The 25,113-nt window shown below is 45.1% G+C and overlaps 1 protein-coding gene across 4 annotated transcripts in view; it reads left to right on the forward strand.

Moving 5' to 3' along the window:
• LOC130275885 (G-protein coupled receptor 54-like) overlaps positions 1-25,113 on the forward strand; it is a 218,165-nt gene that overhangs the window by 181,912 nt on the left and 11,140 nt on the right. For all 4 annotated transcript variants that reach the window (XM_056524506.1, XM_056524507.1, XM_056524490.1 and 1 more), the window contains 3 exons: positions 5,858-5,982; positions 9,026-9,161; positions 19,127-19,365. In XM_056524506.1, coding sequence (XP_056380481.1) covers positions 5,869-5,982; positions 9,026-9,161; positions 19,127-19,365 — 489 coding nt within the window. In that variant the 5' untranslated portion in view covers positions 5,858-5,868. The remainder of the gene's footprint in view (positions 1-5,857; positions 5,983-9,025; positions 9,162-19,126; positions 19,366-25,113) is intronic.

The raw sequence follows: 25,113 nt of genomic DNA on the forward strand, positions 1-25,113 counted from the left end.
TCTAAACCTGCACAACCAAAGTGAGTACAAATTGGGCCAATTAGCCATTTTCCCTTCCCGATGTCATGTGACTTGTTAGTGTTACAAGGTGAATGGGGGAGCAGGTGTCTTAAATTTGGTGTTATCGCTTTTATACTGGTCACTGGCAGTTCGACATGTCACCTCATGGCAAGGAACTCTGTGAGGATCTGAAAAAAGAATTGTTTCTCTACATAAATAAAGATTGTCAAGACCCTGAAACTGAGCCTCATCACAGGGGGCAAGACCAAATAGCAGTTTCACAGGATAGGTTCCATTAAGAACAGGCCTCCTATGGTTGACCAAAGATGTTGAGTGCTCGTGCTCAGCAGCATGTCCAGAGGTTGTCTTTGGGAAATAAACATATGAGTGCTGCCAACATTGCTGCAGAGGTTGAAGGGGGGGGGGGGGGATTCAGCCTATCAGTGCTCAGACCATATGCCACACACTGCATCAAATTGGTCTGCATGTCATTGTCCCAGAAGGAAGCCTCTTCTAGATGATGTACAAAAAAGCCTGCAAACAGTTTGCTAAAGACAAGCAGACTAAGGTCATGGATTACAGGAACCATTTCCTGTGGTCCAATGAGGCAAAGATAAACTTATTTGGTTCAGATGTTGTCAAGCATGCATGGCAGCAACCAGGCGAGGAGTAAAAAGACAAGTGTGTCTTGCCTACAGTAAAGCATGGTGGTCCGTTTGTAATGGTCTGGGCGTGCATGAGTGCTGCTGGCACTTGGGAGCTACAATTCACTAAGGGAACCATGAATAGCAACATGTACTGTTACATACTAAAGCTAAGCATGATCCCCTCTGTTCAAAGACTGGGATTACAGGGAAATATTCTAACAGGAAAACAACCCTAAAATGCACTTCCAAGATGACCACCGCTTTGCTGAGGGTAAAGAGCCAAGCGTGTCTCCAGACCTAAGCCTTGCTTAAAGAAAGGTGGGGAAAGAGCAAGGTCTCATTATGGAGGAATGGAAGAGGACTCTATTGACAACCTGTGAAGCTCTGGTTAACTCCATGCCCAAGAGGCTTAAGACAGGGCTAGAAAAAATTGGTGGCCAAACACTTTGTGCCCAATTGGAAAATTCCCCTTAGGGGTATATTACCTATTGTTACCGAGGTTTAAACATTAATGGTTGTGTGTTGAGTTATTTTGATAGTACCCAAAATAAAACACTGTTATACAGGTTGTGCACTCACTACTTTACATTGTAGCAGAGGATCATTTCTTCAGTGTTGTCACATGAAAAGATATAATAAACAATTTACAAAAACGTGAGGGGTGAAGTCACTTATTTGAGATACTGTAGGTAAGGACAATATTAACCTGTGAAGTAGCTAGGTCTCACAGTTTATTAAGATCTATGCCAAAGCAGGGCCGGCTTTGCCTATAGACAAAGTAGGCGGCCGCCTATAGCGCCCTCTTGAGGTGGGCGCCGCTCTGCCTGTTGCCGCAACCGCCCAGCGCCGCCAAGATAACACATGTATAGGGAGCGCGGCAAGCAAAAAGCCGCACCCCCCCCCATCTAATGATATCCCCTGCCCGCCCAGCATGTTGATAGAGGAGTAGGGCCACCCCCCCTCCCCCACCCCCCCCCCTGACCGCATCCAGCTTCTCCGCACAGCCGCGTTCACCATTCTAATTGCCCGCCCGCAGTGACTTCCAACCAGAAAAAGCCTGCTGCGGGCCGGCACTGGATGACAAGTGACGCCCCAGACGCTGCACAGGGGGACGTCACTCGTCATCACTGGAGCGTGCGCCACTCGTCCTCACCGGAGCTGCTGGGGAAAAGAAGACAAGCTGCCTGCCCTGCCCAAAGGAATCTGACAGGTGAGATGGCAGCTTAGGGGGGTGGGGGGGCTAATGAAATCGTACAGGGAGGGGGCGGGGGGAATCGCACAGGGGGGGAGAGGAGAGGAGGGGGAGGGTTAATGAAATTGCATAGGGGGAGAGGTGGGGCGAGGGTTAATGAAATTGCACAGAGGGGAGGGTTAATGAAATTGCATAGGGGGGAGAGGAAAGGTGGGGGGAAGGGTTAATGAAATTGCATAGGGGGGAGAGGAGAGGTGGGGGGGGGGTAATGAAATTGCACAGGGGGGAGGAGGAGGGGAGTGGAGGGTTAATGAAATTTCCCAGGGGGGGAGGGGGGGGGGTTTCATGAAATCGCATAGGGGGAGGTTAACAAAATTGCATGGGGGGGGGAAGAGGAGGGGGGTGGGGGGAGGTTAATGAAATTGCAAGGGGAGGGGGATGGAGGGGTTAATGAAATGGTACAGGGGGAGGAGGGGGTGGGGGGGTTAATGAAATGGTACAGGGGGAGGAGGGGGTGGGGGGTTAATGAAATGCCACTGGGGGAGGAGGGGGAAAAATGCAGGGTCTAACATGTTTGTCCCACAGATGCTGAAGAAAGGAAGTTTTGGCTGGAAGAAGACATCATGGCGGTCTGAGCCGGATGGAGAAGAAAAGGAAAGAGGACGACGCTGATCAGAAAAGATTGTGAGTCTATAAATATAATTGTAATCACTTATATGGTATACAGATCTGTATACAGCTGGTATATACCTCTATATTAGTTTTTCCCAACCAGGGTGCCTCCAGATGTTGCAAAACTATAACTCCCAGCATGCCCAGACAGCCTTTGGCTGTCCGAGCATGCTGGGAGTTGTAGTCTTGCAACATCTGGAGGCACCCTGGTTGGGAAACACTGATCTAATCCCTCTATGTGTTATATTGTCTGCTGAGAAGGGGGTTTGTTACAAAGCGTAAACCCAGTAGTAAGGAGATTACATGAGGAGGAGGTTTGTTACAGTGTGTCACCCCAGTAGTAAGGATAATACATGAGGAGGAGGTTTGTTACAGTGTGTCACCCCAGTAGTAAGGAGATTGCATGAAGAGGAGTTTTTTTTACAGTGTGTCACCCCAGTAGTAAGGCGATTACATGAGGAGGGGGATTGTTACAGTGTGTCACCCCAGTAGTAAGGTGATTACATGAGGAGGAGGTTTGTTATAGTGTGTCAACCCAGTAGTAAGAAGGTTACATGAGGAGGAGGTTTGTTACAGTGTGTCATCCCAGTAGTAAGGAGATTAAATGAGGAGGGGGTTTGTTACAGTGTGTCAGCCCAGTAGTAAGGTTGGGCGCATCAAAGGGCGGAGCCAGTGGGCGGGGTCAAGGGGGGCAGCTAAATTTACTTTCGTCTAGGGCGGCAAAAATCCTTGCACCAGCCCTGTGCCAAAGGAGGGACATTAAGAGTATTAATGCTGGCCACAGAGCCTTAGGCTACCTTCACACGTCAGAATATCCATGCGGAATCCTGCACGGAGATTACGCAGCAGCAGAGTCCCATTGTATTCAATAGGATTCTGCTGCGCTGTTCACATAGCAGAATTTCTGCACCGGAAACATCTGGTGTGGAAATTCAGATTCCTGTGTCAGCAGAAAGAATAGACATGTCCATTCTTTCTGTGGACAACATGCAGAATGCATTGCCGTCTATGAGACAACGTATTCCTGAGCGGTCCTAGGGCCAGCATGTTATACCAGAGCTCTGCATTCAGGGACAATGTCCGCCAAGAGATTTTCACTGCTAAGGTTGGAAACAATTTTTGACAATCAATTCAAGTGCACACTCACAGGAAAAGTCTCATTTACAAAGTGAGGGGGTGATTCTGGCCTTCAAGCTTAAAATAAATAAAAAAATGTGTAAGTCAAGCTAGTTCTTGATGATTAATGAATCTGTACCAACTACTAAGTTGTTGGCACAGACCATTTTCTGGTTAACCCTTTGTCAATCCATGACATTCCGGTACATCATGGGTCGGTGAGGGAAATATGGTGCGGGCCATGCGTCGGGTCATAACCAGCTGACATCTGCTGGTAATGATAGACATCTGAGCTCGCTCCAATATCTGTCAATTAAATGGTTAAATGTTGTGATCAATAGCGATGTAATCACGGGGTGCCAATGGGTTGCTGGGGAAGCCTGGGGTGTCTTCCCTAGGTCAGTGATTGCTGAAGCAATTGAGTGCCGATTACATAGCATTGCATTGAACTTTGTAAACCAACTATTGATGACTTATGATAGGCCCCTAGGGGTGTCAAAAATGTGCAAAAAAAAAAAAAGTTAAAAGAGTTTCTTAAAATATAACTCCCCCCCCCATAAAAGTCACCCCCCTTTCCAAATAACACACTGCAAAAAAAATAATGAACATATTTGGTATTGCTGCATAATTGTCCAAACTATAAAATTATTACATTCCTTATCCTGCACGGTCAACAGCATCCCAGAAAATTAAGCGCCAATACCTGGCATAAAATAGCTGTTACCTACCTTCTGTGTTTGATGTCCTCAAGGCCCAAGAAAATGCTTGTTGTTTCTGCTCCGTGAAATAAGAGTTTTATGCTCACTTCCGTGCTAAGTGCACACTGCTTTACTCCACTTGCATTTTATTGTAATGTGATAGGGTTTATGGGCTTGTTCTGCAGTGACACTGCTGGAATTTGTAGTGCACTAACTGGACACAGTAATGAAGTACAGGGATGAAGTAAAGGAACCAGTGGCCACCTGGGAGCAAGTTAACAACTTCTTCTCTGCAGAAATACAGAAGTTTGTTGAACAATATAACAAAATCGTTGTCCTGCATGGAGACAACGAATAAAAAATAAAATGTTCAACTGACAATTCATTCTCTTAAAGTTAAAAAAAATTCAGTTTGCCTTAACTTTTATACATATATACTTTTATACATATACACATTCAGACCTGTTTCCTAATCTCAACTCTGCACACAATTTGTAAGGACAACATGGGAACAAAATTTGAAAACAGAGCTAGGCTTCCAGCTGACTGTTAATCAAGCAGGAACAGGGATGGGAGGGGGAAGCGAGGAAGCGTTCCAGCCCTTTTAGCGTTTAGGGACATGGGAAGCCTCTTTGACACTTGACACCAGAAAATAAGAAGTAAGCACAGACAGATATATGAATGGCACCATGTGTTTCCTTGCCCTAACAGCTTTCTAATAATGTCAGCAGTTTTAAATGTTAAATGATGGACATGTATCTTTTTTCAACCATACTAGTAACTATGTAGCTATGTCATTGCAGCTGATAGATACTGTTTAGGCTGGGTTCACACTACGATTTGAACTACGGTTCCCGTATACGGCTGGGGGGAGGGGTGGGCGGGGCTTAATCGCGGCGCCTACACTCAGCCGTATTCGGGAACCGTAGTTAATATATGTCTATGAGCCGACCGGAGTGAACCGCAGCCTCCGGTTGGCTGCTTTTTCGGTCGCATGCGGTTTCCCGACCGCAGGCAAAAACGTGGTCGACCGCATACGTGGTCGACCGAGTGCGGGCGCCGCGATTAAGCCCCGCCCACCCCTCCTCCCAGCCCTATACGGGAACCGTAGTTCAAATCGTAGTGTGAACCCAGCCTTAACTTGTTTTAAGCAGTGTTCTAGATTGCCACTCCATCGAAACTTCTAATCACTACAGTTGTGTAAGTGAGAAGAAATGGGGGACTTATGACCACTGCGATAAATTCTAGGGGGATCCTGTGGAAAGACAATACATGTTTACTATTTGAAAACTCCTTTAGGAATATTAAACACAATACTTTGGTTATTTCTGATCCTGTAGTGTATAATATGACTGTATTTCTCAGGCATTAGCAGTGCAGTTAACTGTTGACAAAACACATATCTATGAGGAATTTTCTGGCGTAAAAGATTATTTAATTTCAACGGTTTCACTGCCCTTTAGAAAGCAGAATGTTATGTTTGTATTTAAAATAATGCATATAGTAAACATATAAAATCTTTCTCCTTTCAGCAAATCTTGCCATGACAGACATAATATTTCTGATTTGTTGTGTCCCTTTTACTGCAACACTTTATCCACTTCCCAGCTGGATTTTTGGAGACATCATGTGCAGAGGAGTGAACTATTTACAACAGGTAAGTGCTGGTCTACATATAAACTTATGATATCTGCTATTTTTTTTCCTCTTTCACAAAAAATATTAATTGTATGACAAAAAGTTGTACAACCTTTTAATATATTTTGTGCCTTTTTTTTAAAAACCTGTTCTCCAGTCATCCAAGATTACAGCCATTGAATCTTTCTTAAGGGTGAATACCTTACCTTATAGTTTTTAACCACTTCCCGATCCTTGGTGTACTGTTACATCATGGGTCGGGGAACATGGCGCAGGCCTGCGCTTAGCAGCTGAAATCTGCCAGTATAGATGTACATTGGAGATTTCTCTACACAGATCACGGCGTTTAAACATTAAATGCCATAAATTCCTTGTGTCTAGGGGTTCCATTGGCATCCCTACAATGTAATTGTGGGGTGCTGATGGGTTGTTAGGGAAGCATGGGGCCTTCCCTATCACTCAATGTAATCATGGGGATCAGATGGGTTGTTGGGGAAGCCCAGGGCCTTCTCTGTCCCTTGGTGTCTCCTATGGCTCGACAATTGTTAAACCTGAGCTGTTAGCAACCAACTGGTAATGCTGGATATGAGCAGTTCTGCAGTTCCTAAAACTGTCACAATAATGTTGCCAGTCAGATAGTGGGGCTGTTCTGGACCTCCATAACGCCTTTGCAGGCTCCCAAGTACTTAACATGACAGATCGAGGTCACTTCCCTGGTATCAGATTAGTGCTCTGACTATACAGGCTTTCTCGGCAGGCTGTATAACCATTATGCCAATAACAACAATTAATAATGCTATGCTAAGGCATAGCATTGATAGTGTTTGTAGTTAAAAGATTTTTAATAGTCCCTAATGTGCACTAAAAAATTGTACTAAAATTAGTAAAAAATAGCATTATTAAGAGGCATATCTTTTTGTAAGTTTGGACTGTTGCTGGCAAAATGGCTACTTACATTTTTTAAAGCATCCCTGCCATATTCCTCAATATTCACTTCATAGTAGTGATTGGCTGTAAACTAGTAAAATGGTGTGTTTCATTGCACACTAAATCCATGTGAAATCCACAGATTTTTATGTGGAATTTACATGAATTTTGACACAGATTTTGAGATTGATTTTTAAGCTACCAGAGATTCTATTGTCAATGTCTAAAATCTCCATGGAGGAGATCATTGCATTTAGAGCTTTCTTTTGCTTACGCCAGGTGCACAAAATGTTGCATGTGTGTCTTATAATTTTTTTTTGGCGACTTCTGTGGGTACACGGAAAGTACCAAACAGCCTTCCCTAAGCCACTTTTAAGTTTTCACTCTCCAGTGGTCACAAATTTAAATGAAGTGCAAATGTCGCACACTGGCATAAAAAAACCTGGCTTACAAAACTGCCTTTGGAGAGCACTTTTATATGGTCTCACCAAAAAATCGCAACTGCAGCAACTGAGGAGGAAGTGGTATTCTGAAGCGATTTACTGCTTTTTGCTTATGTGCGCCAAATTTATCAACCCCCCTTGATAGATGTGTCACACATATGCAAAATCAAAGCAAAAAAAAAAAAGACTTCAAGACTCACTTTCCAAAGACAACATGGATAACTGTTCCCCCATGTCATTTTTAAAACAGTACACTAAAAAGTCAGCATTATGAGCACTATTATTGAGGTTATCCACCTTAAGGTGATTTTAGTACTTACTTGCCAGACAATAATGGACATGCTTAGGAAGGATCTGAGCTTTACTTGGAACTAAAAGGCTTGCCCTGAGTTCACTATAATTCTGCTGATTTCTTTTTTGTGAAATGGCTATTTCCTGTTTGAGTTCCCTCCCTCCAACTACAAGTCCCAGGATTCCTGTTTATAAGTGTGAGGTAATTTTTTCCCTCCCACACACATCAGTCATCCCACCCATTAAAGCACAGGTAAACTGCATTTCATGCTGTGCTGTTAACAATAGACAAATGTTTGTCAACCAGGGTGCCTCCAGCTGTTGCAAATCTACAATTCCCTGCAGAATGACCTCCCTCCCACCTAGTGTCACTCAGCTCATTGAAGCAAACACCTCACTAGTGATGTAATGTCTCGAACTGTATTGAAACCTGGCAAAACCTGAGACGACACTCATATTGTATGCTGTTAAAACAAACATTGGGGTAAAAATCACGTAAAAATCATCAAAAAACAGGTACAGACACTATCTCGTAAACTACACTAACTTTACAGCCCCTGTGGCATAGTCAAATAAAAAGAAATCCTGGAATACCCCTTTAAGCCATTGGCCTATACAATCAGTGGAAAACAGTTTGCATATGGAATGGAAGCTGATTTGGACATGAAATAGATTCAGCATCTAAACCAGAGCTGACATTAGTCATGTGAAAGGGGCCATATGAGCTAAACCTCATTTATTTCTACAACCCAAGTAATCAATGTTATCTCAAGATGAAGCCCAAGTATGGTGAGAAGTCTAGCTTTTTCTCTCATCCACAGATTTGAAGTGGAAAGAGAAAATAGGAGCAAATGTACCGTATATAATGTAATGTTCTAAAAAAAAAAAAAAAAACTCAGCATAGATTATCATAGATTCACATTAAATAGTATGCTTCTGTCCTGCCATTAACCCATTTCTCTTCTGCCCAGATACAACCCTAACAACTACAAACTATACTAACACCATGTTGAGACTATATTCCCTTCAATAGATGGCTCCCAGTTCTACCATAGTTTTCAACTGTATTTGCACCTAGAGGACACAGATACAGTTGAAAGTGGTACTTACCCAGGGATTCAGTGCATTGGGTCAAAAGTCTGGGATATATGTCAGGGTATAGCGTGGGGAGACAACAGAGCTCACACAGAAAACGGCAGAAGCTGAAGAAACAAAACTAAGCAAACTTTTTAATAAAGATCCATGGATTCATTATTTTGCATCATAGTAAGTACAACGCAAGACTTCTAAAAAAAACAAACAAAACAGACATCTTCTTTTAAATTGATTAAATAATTGTATTTCTAAAATAATTGACTTACTGTTTGTCTGAAAATGAGGATTGTATCTTTTTTTTTCTAGGTTACGGCCCAGGCAACCTGTATAACCCTCACTGCAATGAGTGTGGACCGCTGCTATGTTACAGTATATCCACTGCAATCTTTGCGTAATCGCACCCCTCGCTTAGCCATGGCTGTCAGTCTGGGAATTTGGATAGGTAATAACTACTAAAATTAGTTCTTTACCAATACTAAATTTCTTGGCGGGTGACATAATATTCAGGTCCACTATACAAGTTATTAAAAAGGACATAATAAGAGATTTAAAGCAAAAAATAAAAAATAAAACAAACAGAGGCCTTATGTACACAGGGCTGTTATTGGCTCCATTTTTCCTGGAGCTGAAATAGGGCTACCATAGAGCTCAGTGAGGCCTCTACTGTAGCGCCATATGCCTCAATATTCATAGACAATTTTTCTTCCAAAACACAATGAAAAGGAAACTGTGCCATGCACCATCAGACTTTGCATGTACTGAATTATTAAAGAAATCATAGTATTAAAACCCTTTAGCAACAGGGTTTTGAGTCATCAGGGTGGTCCCAACAGGCTACTCCCTCCCCCCACCCTTTTTAACTGATATATCAATAAGCCTTTAATAAGAAAGCCTCTCCCTTTTTCATTCTGTACATGATTCATGCGGAATGAAAGTTCTGGCAGGTTCAAAAATAATTAATAAAACAATCGGAAACTGATGACCAGGTAGAAATCATACCCTCCACAAATGTCAAAAAAGCCCATTAGCTCCATAGTATGGAACAGAGAACCAAGGATAGCAGGTAAGGACATACATGCCATAGTGGCTACCCTGCGTGAGCTATGGGGCCCTAAGACAGAGGGGGCCCTATCCTGGTTAGTTGTTTTAGTATTGGTAAGAAACTGTTCACAACTCCTCTCTCCAAGGAACCCACTAGTCAGAAAATTAATGGAGAGGGTGCTGTCCAATGGATCATAAAAGCAAAGGGTAATAAACACCAGACCTCCCTGTCTTGGAGAACAAAATATGACACCATTATAGGAAGACTATATCGATATTTGCTATGAAGCCCCCTTTCTTCGATTTATGCCACTGATAACAGGTAATCATAGGTAACCATTAATCACCAGGCAACATGTTTTTCTCTCATGTTTTTTCCATACATTCAGAATCTAAGGGCAGTAAGACTATGCTGTACACTATACATTGTTTATGTGGTCATGTGTGAAACACAAAAGAAGCAGAAATAACATAGCAGGGCTTCTAAGTAGTTCATAAGGACTGTTAACTTTGGGAAAATATTCACTTTATATGACAATTACCATGCCATGGCCATGGATATATGGAAGAAAAACATGTTGAATCTTTGTGCCCTTTTATGAATATGGTAAATACAGGGCCAGACTGGCCAGTGGGCACATCGGGCATTTGCCCAGTGGGCCGCCACCCCTAGCGGGCGCTGCCGGTGTTGTGCACTATGTGACTGACACATCACCTGCAGTCGTTATGGTTGTGAAATTGCTGCTTTATGTGTGATTACTTTCTCATTTGGGAAATCACTATTATCAGCCCCTATTATATTTTGGGAATTCCGATGATGACGTCCCCACTACAAGCGATGGAAACATGCTGGGAAAACCTACTTTGTTGTTGTTATAATATGAGGATCTGTGAGGTGCACGTTTAACCATTTGCACTCAGATTGTACCTTGTATCATTTTAGCAGCTTCTAATTGTTTTTTTTTTTTTTTTGCTAACATCATTCGGCATGATAGACAGCACATTATTAGTTGTGTTTTTTTGAAGAATACATAAAACATTATGTTTTAAGCACTTCCTCACACTTGTGTGGTCAGCTGGTATTAAATATTTCTATTCAGTATGACATGCAGATTACAGGCGTTGCTATTAGAACCACTGCTGCAGAGCGGCAGTAGGTTGGGGAGACCATATGGTGTCATAATTGGAGAGATTAAAGATATTTTTGAGATGTCAGTTGAAGAATTTAAAGAGATTAACAAGTTTAATGTGCCACCAGCAGGATGAGATCACATGGCAGTACAATGACACAGTCTGGAGGTGATGGCAGTATATGCAGACTGCAGAGCAGCACAATGACAGAGCCTGGAGGTGGCAGCAGCATGATGAGACCACATGGCGGCACAATGACAGAGCCCGGAGGTCGCGGAAGCATGACGAGACCATAGGATGGCACAATGACAGAGCCTGGAGGTGGCAGCAGCATAAGAAGACCATATGGTGGCACAATGATAGAGCCCATATAATGAGGAGACCATATAGTGGAAGAATGACACAGCCTGGAGGTGGCATCAGCATGAGGAGACCATATAATGGCAGAATGAAACAGCCTGGAGGTGGCATCACCTTGCGGAGACCATATGGTGGCAGAATGACACAGCCTGGAGGTGGCATCAGCATGAGGAGACCATGTGGTGGCAGAATGAATGACACAGCCTGGAGGTGGCGGCAGCATGAGGAGACCTTATAGTGGCAGAATGACAAAAACTGGAGGCGGCATCAGCATGAGGTGTCAGAATGGCACAGCCTGGAGGTGGCTGCAGCATGAGGAGACCATATTGCGGCACAATGACACAGCCAGGAGATGGCAGCAGCATCAGGAGTCCTGAAATTGACCCGGTGACAGATTGGGGTGGTTGGTGGCAACACCAGTACCTGCTGACGAAGGTGGGTGAAAGAAGGAGCACTTGGCATCAGATGTGGGGCATCAGGTGGGTGGCAGGATCAGAATAGTAGCAGGTAGGCAGAAAAAACGATCTCTTTTGTCAAAGTGTTGGTGTGCACAAGTACGTATCGAGGGTATGCATTAGCTAAAACTTAACTTTTAATAATATTCTTAGGATAAAATATATTTTTATCCGAAGATAGAATTTTTTTTAAAATCAAACAAAAGGAAAGGTGTGCGAAAAACACCATGTGCCACCTACACCACCAAGTATTGATGTGTTGCAAAAACCTCTAAAAGGGAACAACGTATTGTCCATTATAACAGGTGGGGTAAAAACTGACCCTGTAAGGCCCTACTCTCGCCCTATTAATTCCCTTCTAAGCAAGTGTTACTTGCCATAAAAAGGGTGGCCCCACACAGGAGCCTCTCCCTATTTCCACCTAAAAACCCTGGGAAATAGCCCTGGGTTTTTAAGTGGAAATAGGGAGAGGTTCCTGTGTGGGGCCACCCTTTTTAGTGCGAATAACACTTGCCAAGAAGGGAATTAATAGGGCGAGAGTAGGGCGTTACAGGGTCAGTTTTTACCCCCACCTGTTACAATGGACCATACGTTGTTCCCTTCCACCTTTTAGATGTTTTTCCATCACATCAATACTTGGTGGTGTAGGTGGCACGTGGGTTTTTTTGCACACCTTTCCTTTTGTTTGATTTCAAAAAAAGTTTTAGCTAATGCATACCCTCAATACATACTTGTGGTGTGATGCAAAGGAATTTCTGTAACTGGGGAGCAGCACTTTAAATATTTTTTGGTGTATCCATATTTGTAAAGTGTTGGTGTGGCACCATGGTTAATCTACTCTGATGCATCAGACATTGGTGGGTGGAAATCCTGGCTGATCCAAGCCATATTCACCTTGACAAAGGTCAGTCCCTCCACATTTTTGGTGGACAGGCGAATTCTCCTTGGGGTTACTATGGCCCCCGCCACACTAAACACCAGCTCTGATAGCACACTACTGCCCAGGCAGGACAGCTCTTCCAGGGCAAACTCTGCTAGTTGCGGCCACAAATCCAGTTTGGCTGCCCAGAAGTCCAGCGGATCTTCAATGTGGTGTGGCGGGGTCATGTAAAAGTATGTCTCCACCTGCTGGTTCAGGTCCTGCTCAAGGTCTACATGCTGCTGGTGAGTTGCTTCAGTATGCAGGTGAAGCAAGCTACTCATCAGCGACTGTAGACTCAGGCTGCTGCTGATGGAGCTGCTATTGTTCCTGCCACCCTACCCCTCCCCAGCAGCCAAGCGCAGAGGGCCCCCTGAGTCAGACCTGCGAGAGGATGGACGATGGCACAGATAGGCATCGGCCAAATGACTACGTAAGATGTCTCTGTAGTAGGTCAGTTTGTCCTCGTTCTCAGTGGGTGTAAAAAAGGCCACCATTTTGGGCCGGTAGCGAGGGTCCAACAAGATGGAGAGCCAGAAGTCATCCCACTGCCGAATGGTGACAATTTGGCAGTCACTAAGCAAGCAAGCATGCATCGTCACATTTGTGCAAGTGACTGAGGGACTCCTTGCCTCCATCTCCACTGCATACTGCCACGGTGTGTCTAGGTCCTCTGTCTCACCTTCCTCATAACCCTCTTGCTCCTCTGGCTGCCCCTGTTCATCCTCTCCTGTCAGATGACTATAAAAACCACCCATTTCGCTACACATTGCCTGTTTTCCACTGTCCCCCTCCTCCTCGTCTTCCAGTTCAGCCCCCACAGGGCTCATGGTGCCATAAGATGTAGGCACCACGTCTCCAGTGCCCTGATCAGCCATCGTTTCCACCATCTGTTGTTGGAAATGAAGCAGTGGAATGACGTGGTTTATCCCGTAATCCTGGCGACTGACTAATAATGTTGGACTTGGATCATCAAGAAATCGTTGATGGCCTTTTTCTGTACGTTATGATGCTGCAGCTCAAGGAGGGTGTTCTTTGTGCTGTACGAGTGGCTGAAGTGCATGCAAAGTTTCCTTGCGATTGTTAGGATGTGTTGGGCAATTGGGTGGAAGACGTTAGGAAACGCTTGACAACCAGATTGTACAGGTGTGCCATGCAGGGCGGATGGCTCAGTCTTCCTTGATGCAGTGCAGACAAGATTTTCTTCCCATTGTTGGACACCATGGTTTCCATTTCAAATTGTCAAGGAGAAAGCCATGATTTGATTTCTTGATGAATTACTTTTAGCAGTTTCTCCCCTGTGTGACTTCATTTGCCAAGGCAAACCATGTGAAGAACAGTGTGACACCTCCATGCCCTGAACACATGGTTTGGTGGAGGGGCACTGAGACTTGTCTGTGCAGTGGAGGCTGAGGACATGGCGGAGGATGAGGAGGCAGAGTCAGACATTGTTGCAGGACCAACGGTGTGAGAGTGTGGAGGCGGAAGCGGCGTGACCTGGCCAAGTTGCTGGTGTGGCTTTGCTGGAACCACATTCATGTATTGTCCCTGACCGTAGTTACAGCTCCACACGTCGGCGCTGCCGTGCACTTTGGTACACACTGACAGGCTCCAGGACTGGCTCACCTTCTGTTCTACATGTTTGTGCAGGGCTGATACTGCCTTTTTCTAAAAGAAATTACGGTTTGGGACTCTCTACTTCGGCTCAGCACAAGCCATCAGTCCTCTGAAAGGTGCAGAGTCCACCACTTGAAAAGGGAGGAACTGCAGCACCAGCAACTTGGACAGGAGCACATTTATCTTCTATGCCATGGATGGGTGAGCGCATACTGCTGTCTCCTAAACATCGCTTCTGTGATGGGTTGCTGCCGAAATGACTGACGAGAAGTAGGAGGAGCAGGAGCATCTGGACCAAAAGAGGATGGAAATGACAGACAGCTCCCTTCGGCTGAGGTGGTGGAGCCTTGGCAGTCTGAAACAGGGAAAGATGCAGTGGTTGCTGCAGCAGGCTGGGCAACCACATCAAAGCCATGGTTCTCCCAGGCCACTTGATGGTGACGCTGCATATGTTGACGCAGGACCCTGGTGCCAATATTGGGACCCTGCCACGCTTCACCTTCTGCCGACACATCTTGCATGTGGCCATGCTAAACTGCTCTGCAAATACAGTGAAGGAGTTTAAACATGCATGGGATAAGCATGAGGCTATCCTTCATATAAGATAGGGCCAGGGACTATTGATAGGATTCAGATTATCGGGCAGACTAGATGGGCCAAATGGTTCTTATCTGCCAACACATTCTATGTTTCTATGATAAAAAAAACTGCCACACCGCCGAGTAGCTGATTTTCTCCCCAACAGTCCACACTGACTGACTGCTACTGCCACCGACTCCGGGAACCCCTGCTCCACTACCTCTTGGGCAGGTAGGCTGCCGCAAAGCAGGTGGTCTACCCCGTGCATGTTTGGCTCCAGACTTCCCACTGCTGCCACCATGCTGACTCCCAACCATGCTACCACCTTGCTGGCTCAGCTGATGCCTCACAGGCAATCTTTCACCCTCTATTCCTTATCATGATGAAGCCCCTTCTGCACCCGGCTCGCAAGTGTGATCGGCTTCATCATCATCGAGTTGTGTCTGCATGTCACTGATGTCATCCTCAAGTTCCTGAATGGTGTCTGTTTCAGGAGCCTGAACGCTCACAACACCACCTCCCACGACACTCTACTCATCACCACTTTCCCGTCAAGCAGAGGAAACGGCAGATGTCTCCTCCAATTCTTGGATGGGCAGTAGCTGCTGATGGTCCTCTAGTTGATCGTCCTCGCTGTATAGTGGATCTGAGCCAACAACATGCAATACTTCTCTGTGTGAGGGAACTACATAGGACAGAGGCAGTTGGAGGACAGGGCTGCTCCCGGGCCATGCCAACTGAGGGTTGAGTCTGAGGAACCCACCAACTGTTGACTGGGGGTGTCAGATGTCATTTGGGATGAAATGGATGACCGAGTTGACCATTCAATCACGGCTGCTGGGTTGCTGGTCAAGACACAACCGCTAGCTGACACTGGGTGCTCAGACCTCTTGCTGCAACTCCTGCTGCCACGCGCCCCTACTCTGCTGCGACCTCTGCCTGCGCCTGATGAATTTAGGCCTCTGCCACTCCTCTGTGCATGTCCTGGCACTTCTCTGCCTGACATACTTGTACAACATCTGAGTGCGTACATCTTACACTTATTATAGGAAAATATGCCCCAGTACAGTTACACCTGAATTAGGCGTGAAAAGCAGGTGTATAGGTATTTCTGGCCTTTAACAATAACTGACCCCTATGAATTTAACAGGAAAAAACGTAAAAGCACTGAGTGCGTATATATTACACTTAGGATAGGAAAATTTCCCCCAGTATGGTTTCACCTGAATTAGGCGTTAAAAGCAGATGTGTAGGTATTTATAGCCTTTAACAATAACTGGCCCCTATGAGTTTAACATGAAAAATTTTAAAGCTTTGAGTGCGAATATATTACACTTAGGATAGCAAAATATACCCCAGTACGGTTACACGTGAATTAGTTGTTAAAAGCAGGTGTGTAGGTATTTCTTGCCTTTAACAATAACTGGCCCCTATGACTTTAACAGGAAAAAAATTAAAAGTGCTGAGTGCGTGTATATTACACTTGGGAAAGCAAAATATGCCCCAGTATGGTTACACCTGAATTAAGCATTAAAAGCAGGTGTGTAGGTTGTTATGGCCTTTATCAATAACTGGCCCCTATGAGTTAAACAGGAAAAAATTTAAAATCGCTGAGTGCATATATATTACATTTATAGCAAAATACGCCCCAATACGGTTACATCTGAATTAGGCTTTAAAGGCAGGTGACTAGGTCTTTTATTGCTCACACTAACTGTCCCCTATTAGCTTTAGAGTAATACACCCCAATACAGTTGCATCATAAAGTGTACTCTCTCTCTCTCTACTGTCCCTGTCTATCTGCCTGCCTGCAGTGATGTGGGCTTCAGGTGAATTGATTCACCGCCGTAAAGATCTTTTTTCTCAGTAACACACCCAGACAGACACTGCCTGCTCTCTCAGGAAATGCCTGTCTGCAGCGATGGCTGTTGAATATATAGGGCTGTGACATCACAGGGCTGGCTGCTGATAGGCTGCATGCCGCATGTGATTCAGGGTGAACCCTCCTAACCACCTTCCCAGAGTTCCTTGCCCCATGACCTCATACGTGTAGCCACCATTTTAGATCCCCTGGCCTGGACCGCACTAAATGGAGTTTAATGAAGTGATTCGTTTTATCGACTGACGGCAATATTCGGATTCGTTACAAATTGAATTTTTCAGGAAATTCGTAACAAATTCAAATTCGTCCGATTCGATTCGCTCATCTCTAAACATAATACGGTACATCACCTCCAGCCATCTAATTTTGAAAAATATTGAAGAACATCCAGATCCCTTTTAAAACATTTATAACACTTAACCTCTAAAAAATACCATGTGATCCAGGATAGTCTCATTACTTTTACAGTTAGGCTAAGTTCACACTACAGAATCCCCAGCCAGAGAATTCGAGTGCAGCCAGCACCGACTGAATTAGTCTGTGCTAGGACTGCGCAGACATTGCTGTCCCCATAGACAACAATGTCAGCTGCATGGATTCTGCCTAAAGAATAAACAAAACCATTTTCAGTGAAATTTCAGCAGCAGAACGTCCGCTGCTAAAATGTCGTAGTGTGTACTGTGCAGTAGAATCTCATTGCAAGCAATGGTATTCTGTTGCACTGGAATTTAAGAGTGAAATTTCGAAACATAAATTCCTTTAGACATATTGGAGCACTCACTTGTTATAGTTAAGGTCTAGATATGAAAACATAATCCCTGAACAGATCTCTGGATTATATAATGATCAGGTCATCCCTAAAGTCAGTTGTTCTTTTATTTGCAATATAATATATTTTTCTGATTTTGTATATATTTTTTTTCTTTTTTGCGTCTTTATTGGCTTAAATTACAAACTGAGTGAACATAAACAATTGTCTGAAGATAGATTTATATTATTTTTACATGGTGGTCAGTTATGACTCATATGCTATGTAAGGCAAATGTCAAGTATATTATTTAAATTCACATAAATTCTAATTTCAAATAAAGAAAATGTCCAGCAAATAATTTAACTAAGCTTGTTACAATGCATTCATTTACAAGCCCATGAATATGGAGCTTCCCTTTAAATTAAAGTGCTTGTGAAAGGGTTCATGATAATTTTGTCCTTGCTGTAATGGAAATCATCTTAAATTCTATTACTGATTTCTCCTCTTCTTGTCTATCTTTATGCCCTCTCATTCCTGTAATTTAAAAACATTGTCAATAAAGAGTAATGTAAATTTCGAACGTGGAAGTGCATTCTAATGATGGCTTATGGAGAAATTTGTCTTAATATATGGTATTACTGCATTCATTTAAAAAAACACACACAAGTACTATGATTTCAGTAACCATAGTGATAAGAAGTATTGGAATAAGGATGTTTTAAATGCATGAGAGTGTAACGTGTAGTATCTCTGACAGAATCAATAACACGTTGTTATTGCTCATTAGTGGTATGAGAAATAGTGTAAGGCCTCCTTCACATGCTTTTTTTTTTATTATTGGCCTGAAAAAAAAGCCACACGTATGACAGCGTTTTTTTTTTTTTTTTTTCAATTGCATTTTTCTTATTGCAGGTTGTGTGATTCTTTGATCATGTCACTCAAGGATTTCTATTAAATGTAAAAGAAGCCACAAAAAAGCACACATTTACTCAAGCTTTTATTAGACAGAACAAATAAATTTATAGAGGTCTATGATACAAACTAGGTGAAAAAACACCTTAGCTATAGTATTACCAATGACCCAAAAAACAAATCCCTAATGAGAAAAAAAATGCCATAAACAAAAAACCATAGTGGGTATAGCATTTTATATTTTCCTGATAACTTCCAGCTAACATTTAGCCAAAGTGTTTTTTCATTAAAAAAAAAATATCATACATTATCTATGGTGTTTTTTCCCTCTATGGTATATGATCAGCCTAAGGCTACATTTCCCGCCCACTGCTGTATCCCCCCGGATCCCCTTCATTTGAATGAACCAGTCACTATGAATCAGATAGTGACTCTGGTCTTGTTGACGGTCTGAAAACTGTGGTCTGCTGCAGTTTTTAGTCCGGCAATAAAACTAATACAATGCAAAAATGAGTTGACCAAAGTCATTATCTGGCTACAGCTGGCTCATTCAAATGAAGGGGATACAGCAGTGGCTGTTTAAATTTCCCCGTAGGCCCAAACCGTGGTGTTAATGCACCCTAATAGATGGAATATAACAAGGCAAGTATACAATGTGAACTGTGAACATACAAGAAGATATATCACTTGCTGTCAATAACAATGTAACTTGCATTCGTTATTAGATTATCCTTTACATCTAATATTTATTTGTTAACAGGCTCTTTTGTACTATCCATTCCTTGTGCAATGTACCAAAAACTGAGTACTGGGTACTGGTATGGACCACAGACTTACTGCATAGAAGCCTTTCCAACTGCTGCACATCAAAAAGCCTTCATTTTATACACATTCCTTGCAGTTTACCTCTTACCTTTGATAACTATATGTGTGTGCTATGCCTTCATGCTGAAAAGGATGAGCAGACCAGTTGTTGAGCCTATTGACAACAGCTATCAGGTAAGTCTAGGGACTCTGGAAAATGAAAGATCTTGAATTGATGCAAAAAATCACCTTAAAAACACTAAGCCTTAATCTTTATTGAGCCATTAAAAAGAGGAAACCCCAAGGGTCCTCAGAAACCATCCAAGAAAATTAGTTATAAGCCACAAGACAACAGGAACCAGAATTAGGGTCCAAGTCACGATGATTGGGCAAATAAAGAGGAAAGAATTATGATAAAACAATGCAATAATCACATAGCTCTGACATTCACATAAGATATAGAAGTGTGAATGATAGTTCACCTATCTAAAGGTGGGGGAGAGGTAGGGGGAGACAAGGGATGACCTAACCAGGGATGCAGCAGGCCTAGATGATGTAGATAGCCACTACCTCACAGTCTCCCTGTTGTTCCCTCGCACTACCCCTAATCCTTGACCGAGTTTACGCCCTGATAAGGGCGGCCCCGCACCGTAACCTATCCTGCTCTGAACCTATATACCCTATGATATGGGAAAAATAGAGGAGAGTGACTCTCTATCTCACTGGGGTGCCCCAAATAGCTTTTTGGACAGGGAGAGGATACCCTGAGCTATAGGTAATGGTCAATGGTGAGAGACAGAAACAGCAATATAGGGATACTCCCTCACACATGGAAGGTATACTTTCCCAATGATGCTAGAAATTTATAATTTAGAGAGACTAGGTCCCCTGAATAAAGTATGGCCTATAGGATCAGTGCAAAAGATAGAAACAATACTATTATAGTTGAGCTGAAACTAATTATTTATAAAACAGGATTGCACAGACATTGATAGCTCTATGCAATGTCCTGCAGTTCTACCCCAACAGGGGCGTAACTTACCAGATATTCATGCAGATGGATAGCCACAGATGTTTTTTGTTATGTCCAACAGGTGTATTATTCACTTAATGCATGGATAGTACTTCAGCAGCTATCAGGCAAGCAAATGCACAATAGATAATATACCATAGCCATGTATATGCATTATGTTTCAATAGCTGCCAAGCAAAATAAAGCACACTAGACAGTATACCACATCCAAATGCGCAATAGATAGTATACCATAGACATATGCTTGCAGTGGAGTAGATATAGAGGTCGCAAAGGTCGCAATTGCGACCGGGCCCCACAGACTGGGGGGCCAGCAGGGCCCCCCTGCCACTGCCCTATACTATACTTATATGCTGCAGAGGTAGTGTCATTGCACTATACAATACTTATATTTTGCAGCGGTCCGGCCCTGGGCTCAGCCTGCCGGCCTGGGCCCACCGCTGCCAGTACTAGACGTGCCACGCATAGGCACGCACGTCACTCCAAGCCCCTGACGTGTCACCGGCCTCTGACTCTTACGATAGCTATGCCCGGCAGTGGAACAGTGTCTGCAGCCTTCCCGGCCTCACAGCACAGCATTGCTGATCATCACGGATCTCCGGGAAGGTGAGGGGAGATCAGGGATCGGGTGCGGGAGTGGTGTGATCAAAGGGGAATGAGGACGGGGTTGCGAGGGGGGGGGGCTGGTGGTGGTGTGGTGATTCCAATAATGAGCTAGGGGGCGGTGATGGTGATTCCAATAATGAGCATGGGGCAGTGATTCCAATAATGAGCATGGGGGGATGGGGGGGCGTGATTCCAATAATGAGCATGGGGAAGGGGGGTGATTCAAAAAATGAGCATGGGGGAGGGGGGGTGATTCCAATAATGAGCATGGGGGAGGGGGGGTCATTCCAATAATGAGCATGGGGGAGGGGGGTGATTCCAATAATGAGCATGGGGTCCGGGCGGGGGGGTGATTCCAATAATGAGCATGGGGTCTGGGAGGGATGGGGGGTGATTCCAATAATGAGCATGGGGTCCAGGGGGATGGGGGGTGATTCCAATAATGAGCATGGGGTCCGGGAAGAGGGGTGATTCCAATAATGAGCATGGGGTCCGGGGGGAGATTCCAATAATGAGCATGGGGTCCAGGGGGAGGGGGGTGATTCCAATAATGAGCATGGGGTCCAGGGGGAGGGGGGTGATTCCAATAATGAGCATGGGGTCCGGGGGAGGGGGGTGATTCCAATAATGAGCATGGGGTCCGGGGAAAGGGGTGCTTCCAATAATGAGCATGGGGTCCGGGGGGAGATTCCAATAATGAGCATGGGGTCCAGGGGGAGGGGGGTGATTCCAATAATGAGCATGGGGTCTGGGGAAGGGGGGTGATTCCAATAATGAGCATGGGGTCCGAGGGGAGATTCCAATAATAGGCATGGGGTCCAAGGGGAGGGGGGTGATTCCAATAATGAGCATGGGGTCCGGGGGAGAGGGGTGATTCCAATAATGAGCATGGGATCTGGGGGAGGGGGGTGATTCCAATAATGAGCATGGGGTCCAGGGGGAGGGGGGTGATTCCAATAATGAGCATGGGGTCCAGGGGGAGGGGGTGATTCCAATAATGAGCATGGGGTCCGGGGGAGGGGGGGATTCCAATAATGAGCATGGCGTCCGGGGAAAGGGGTGATTCCAATTATGAGCATGGGGTCCGGGGGGGGAGATTCCAATAATGAGCATGGGGTCCAGGGGGAGGGGGGTGATTCCAATAATGAGCATTGGGTCCAGGGGAGGTGGTGATTCCAATAATGAGCATGGGGTCCGGGGGAGGGGGGTGATTCCAATAATGAGCATGGGGTTCGGGGGAGGGGGGTGATTCCAATAATGAGCATGGGGTCTGGGGGAGGGGGTGATTCCGATAATGAGCATGGGGTCTCGGAGGTGATTCCAATAATGAGCATGGGGTCTGGGGGAGGGGGGTGATTCCAATAATGAGCATGGGGTCCGAGGGGAGATTCCAATAATGAGCATGGGGTCCAAGAGGAGGGGGGTGATTCCAATAATGAGCATGGGGTCCGGGGGAGAGGGGTGATTCCAATAATGAGTATTGGGTCCGGGGGAGGGGGGTGATTCCAATAATGAGCATGGGATCTGGGGGAGGGGGGTGATTCCAATAATGAGCATGGGGTCCAGGAGGAGGGGGGTGATTCCAATAATGAGCATGGGGTCCGGGGGAGGGGGGTGATTCCAATGTTGAGCATGGGGTCTTGGGGAGGGGGGTGATTCCAGTAATGAGCATGGGGTCCGGGGGGAGATTCCAATAATGAGCATGGGGTCCAGGGGGAGGGGGGTGATTCCAATAATGAGCATGGGGTCCGGGGGGAGATTGCAATAATAAGGAACGGGGTCCGGGGAGAAGAATTGCAATGATGAGCAGAAAGAGGATGGGAAGGGAAGGGGGGGGGGGGCAGAGTGGGTATAATGATGAGGAGACTGAGGATGGAGTCCCAGAGCAGGGGAATAACAGGATAATGAGGAGTATATATAATTTCAAGGGGTACAGTGTGTGACAGTATTATATTAAGAGGGTTTCAATGTGTGGCAGTAATATATTCAGTGGGTACAGTGTGTTGCAGTAATATATTCAGTGGGTACAGTTGTGACAGTATTATATTCAGTGGGTGCAGTGTGTGACAGTATTATATTCAGAGGGTACAGTGTGTGGTAGTATTATATTCAGAGGATTCAGTGTGTGGCAGTAATATATTCAGAGGGTACAGTGTGTGGCAGTATTATATTCAGAGGGTACAGTGTGTGGTAGTATTATATTCAGTGGGTACAGTGTGTGACAGTATTATATTCAGTGGGTACAGTGTGTGGTAGTATTATATTCAGTGGGTACAGTGTGTGACAGTATTATATTCAGTGGGTACAGTGTGTGACAGTATTATATTCAGAGGGTACAGTGTGTGGTAGTATTATATTCAGAGGATTCAGTGTGTGGCAGTAATATATTCAGAGGGTACAGTGTGTGGCAGTATTATATTCAGAGGGTACAGTGTGTGGTAGTATTATATTCAGTGGGTACAGTGTGTGACAGTATTATATTCAGAGGGTACAGTGTGTGGTAGTATTATATTCAGAGGGTTCAGTGTGTGGCAGTAATATATTCAGAGGGTACAGTGTGTGTCAGTAATATAGTCAGTGGGTGCAGTGTGTGACAGTATTGTATTCAGAGGGTACAGTGTGTGGTAGTATTATATTCAGAGGGTACAGTGTGTGGCAGTATTATATTCAGAGGGTACAGTGTGTGGTAGTATTATATTCAGAGGGTACAGTGTGTGGCAGTATTATATTCAGTGGGTACAGTGGGTGGCAGTATTATATTCAGAGGGTACAGTGTGTGGCAGTATTATATTCAGAGGGTACAGTATGTGACAGTATTATATTTAGAGGGTACAGTATGTGGCAGTATTATATTCAGGACAGGACAATTTTGTTGCATCGGGGCCCTGTGGTTTCTAACTGCCCCCCTGCATGCATGCATAGTATTTCAGTAACTATCAGGCAAACAAATACTACATAGATATTGTGCCATCACAAACAAAGCAGCCAAGTGCACCAAATGGTGTAATTCACTGATACATTTATCAAATCCAACATCAGATACAAGTTAGATCCATGCATGGGCTATGGGCTATACAGTTGGTTTTAAGGTAACAGTAACCTTGTGTGCTGATGGCAAACAAATGCACAAAGACCTATACTTATGGGTCAGAATGAGATATTCCAACGTGTATCACGCCCCCCCTCCGTTCATCAGGGGACGATCAGCGGGCTAGATGATGCTAAGAGACGATCCTTGATGGCCAGATGGAGAGCAGAGTTGATAGGAGCTGCTGGTTGCCATCTCCGAGATGGCCACATACCCAGTTTAACCCCTTAAGGACATAGGGCGTATCCATATGCCCCCGTTTCCACGTCCTTAAGGACCAAAGGCGTATGGATACGCCCTGAGCATTTCCGGCCCCCGCCGCTAGACGGAGGGGAGCCGGGGCCGGATGCCTGCTGAAATCGTTCATATCGCCCAGGGGGGTCATTATGTCCCCCCATGTCGGCGATTGCCGCAGATCGCTGGACAATTCAGTCCAGCAATCTGCGGCGGATTCCGGGTCAATCGGGTCTCCAGTGACCCGATGACCCGGAATTACTGGCTGATCGGGGCCGTCAGAGACGGCCCCGAACAGCCAGAGCCAGCAGGGGTGAGGTGGCACTGGTGCCACCTCACGATCGCCCTGATTCGTCGGCCGGTTTCCCGGCCGACCAATCAGGGCACCTGCTGCGGGTGTCACTCCCGCAACCCGCTCTGCCCCTCTTCCGGAGAACGTGAGCTGGTGCGGGACGTGCACCCCGGGTGCTGGGGACCCCGATCCCCGGCGTCCCTGTTGGGATCGGGGCCCCAGGAGCGACGGCGGCGGCGAGGGACTGATGTGTGCGGCGACATCGTGGAGCAGCAGCAGGAGGTGAGTAACAGCCTCCTGCTGTTGCTTAGCAACAGCTCCCAGCATGCAAAATGGGCATGCTGGGAGCTGTAGTTATGCAACAGCAGGAGGCAGACCACCACAACTCCCAGCATGCCCTTATGGGCATGCTGGGACTTGTAGTTTTGCAACAGCTGGAGGCACATTCTTTCTATGCAAAAGTGTACCTTCAGCTGTTGTATAACTACAACTCCCAGCTTGCACAAACAGCTAAAGTGCATGCTGGGAGTTGTAGTGGTGCATCTGGTGGTTGCATAACTACAACTCCCAGCATGCCCGTTGGCTGTCGGTGACTACTGAGAGTTATAGTTTTGCAACAGCTGAAGGCACACTGAGTTAAGTAGCAAACCAGTGTATCTCCAGCTGTTGCATAACTACAATCCCCAGCAT

The sequence above is a fragment of the Hyla sarda genome, chromosome 1, assembly GCF_029499605.1.
Source record: "Hyla sarda isolate aHylSar1 chromosome 1, aHylSar1.hap1, whole genome shotgun sequence".
Taxonomy (NCBI): domain Eukaryota; kingdom Metazoa; phylum Chordata; class Amphibia; order Anura; family Hylidae; genus Hyla; species Hyla sarda.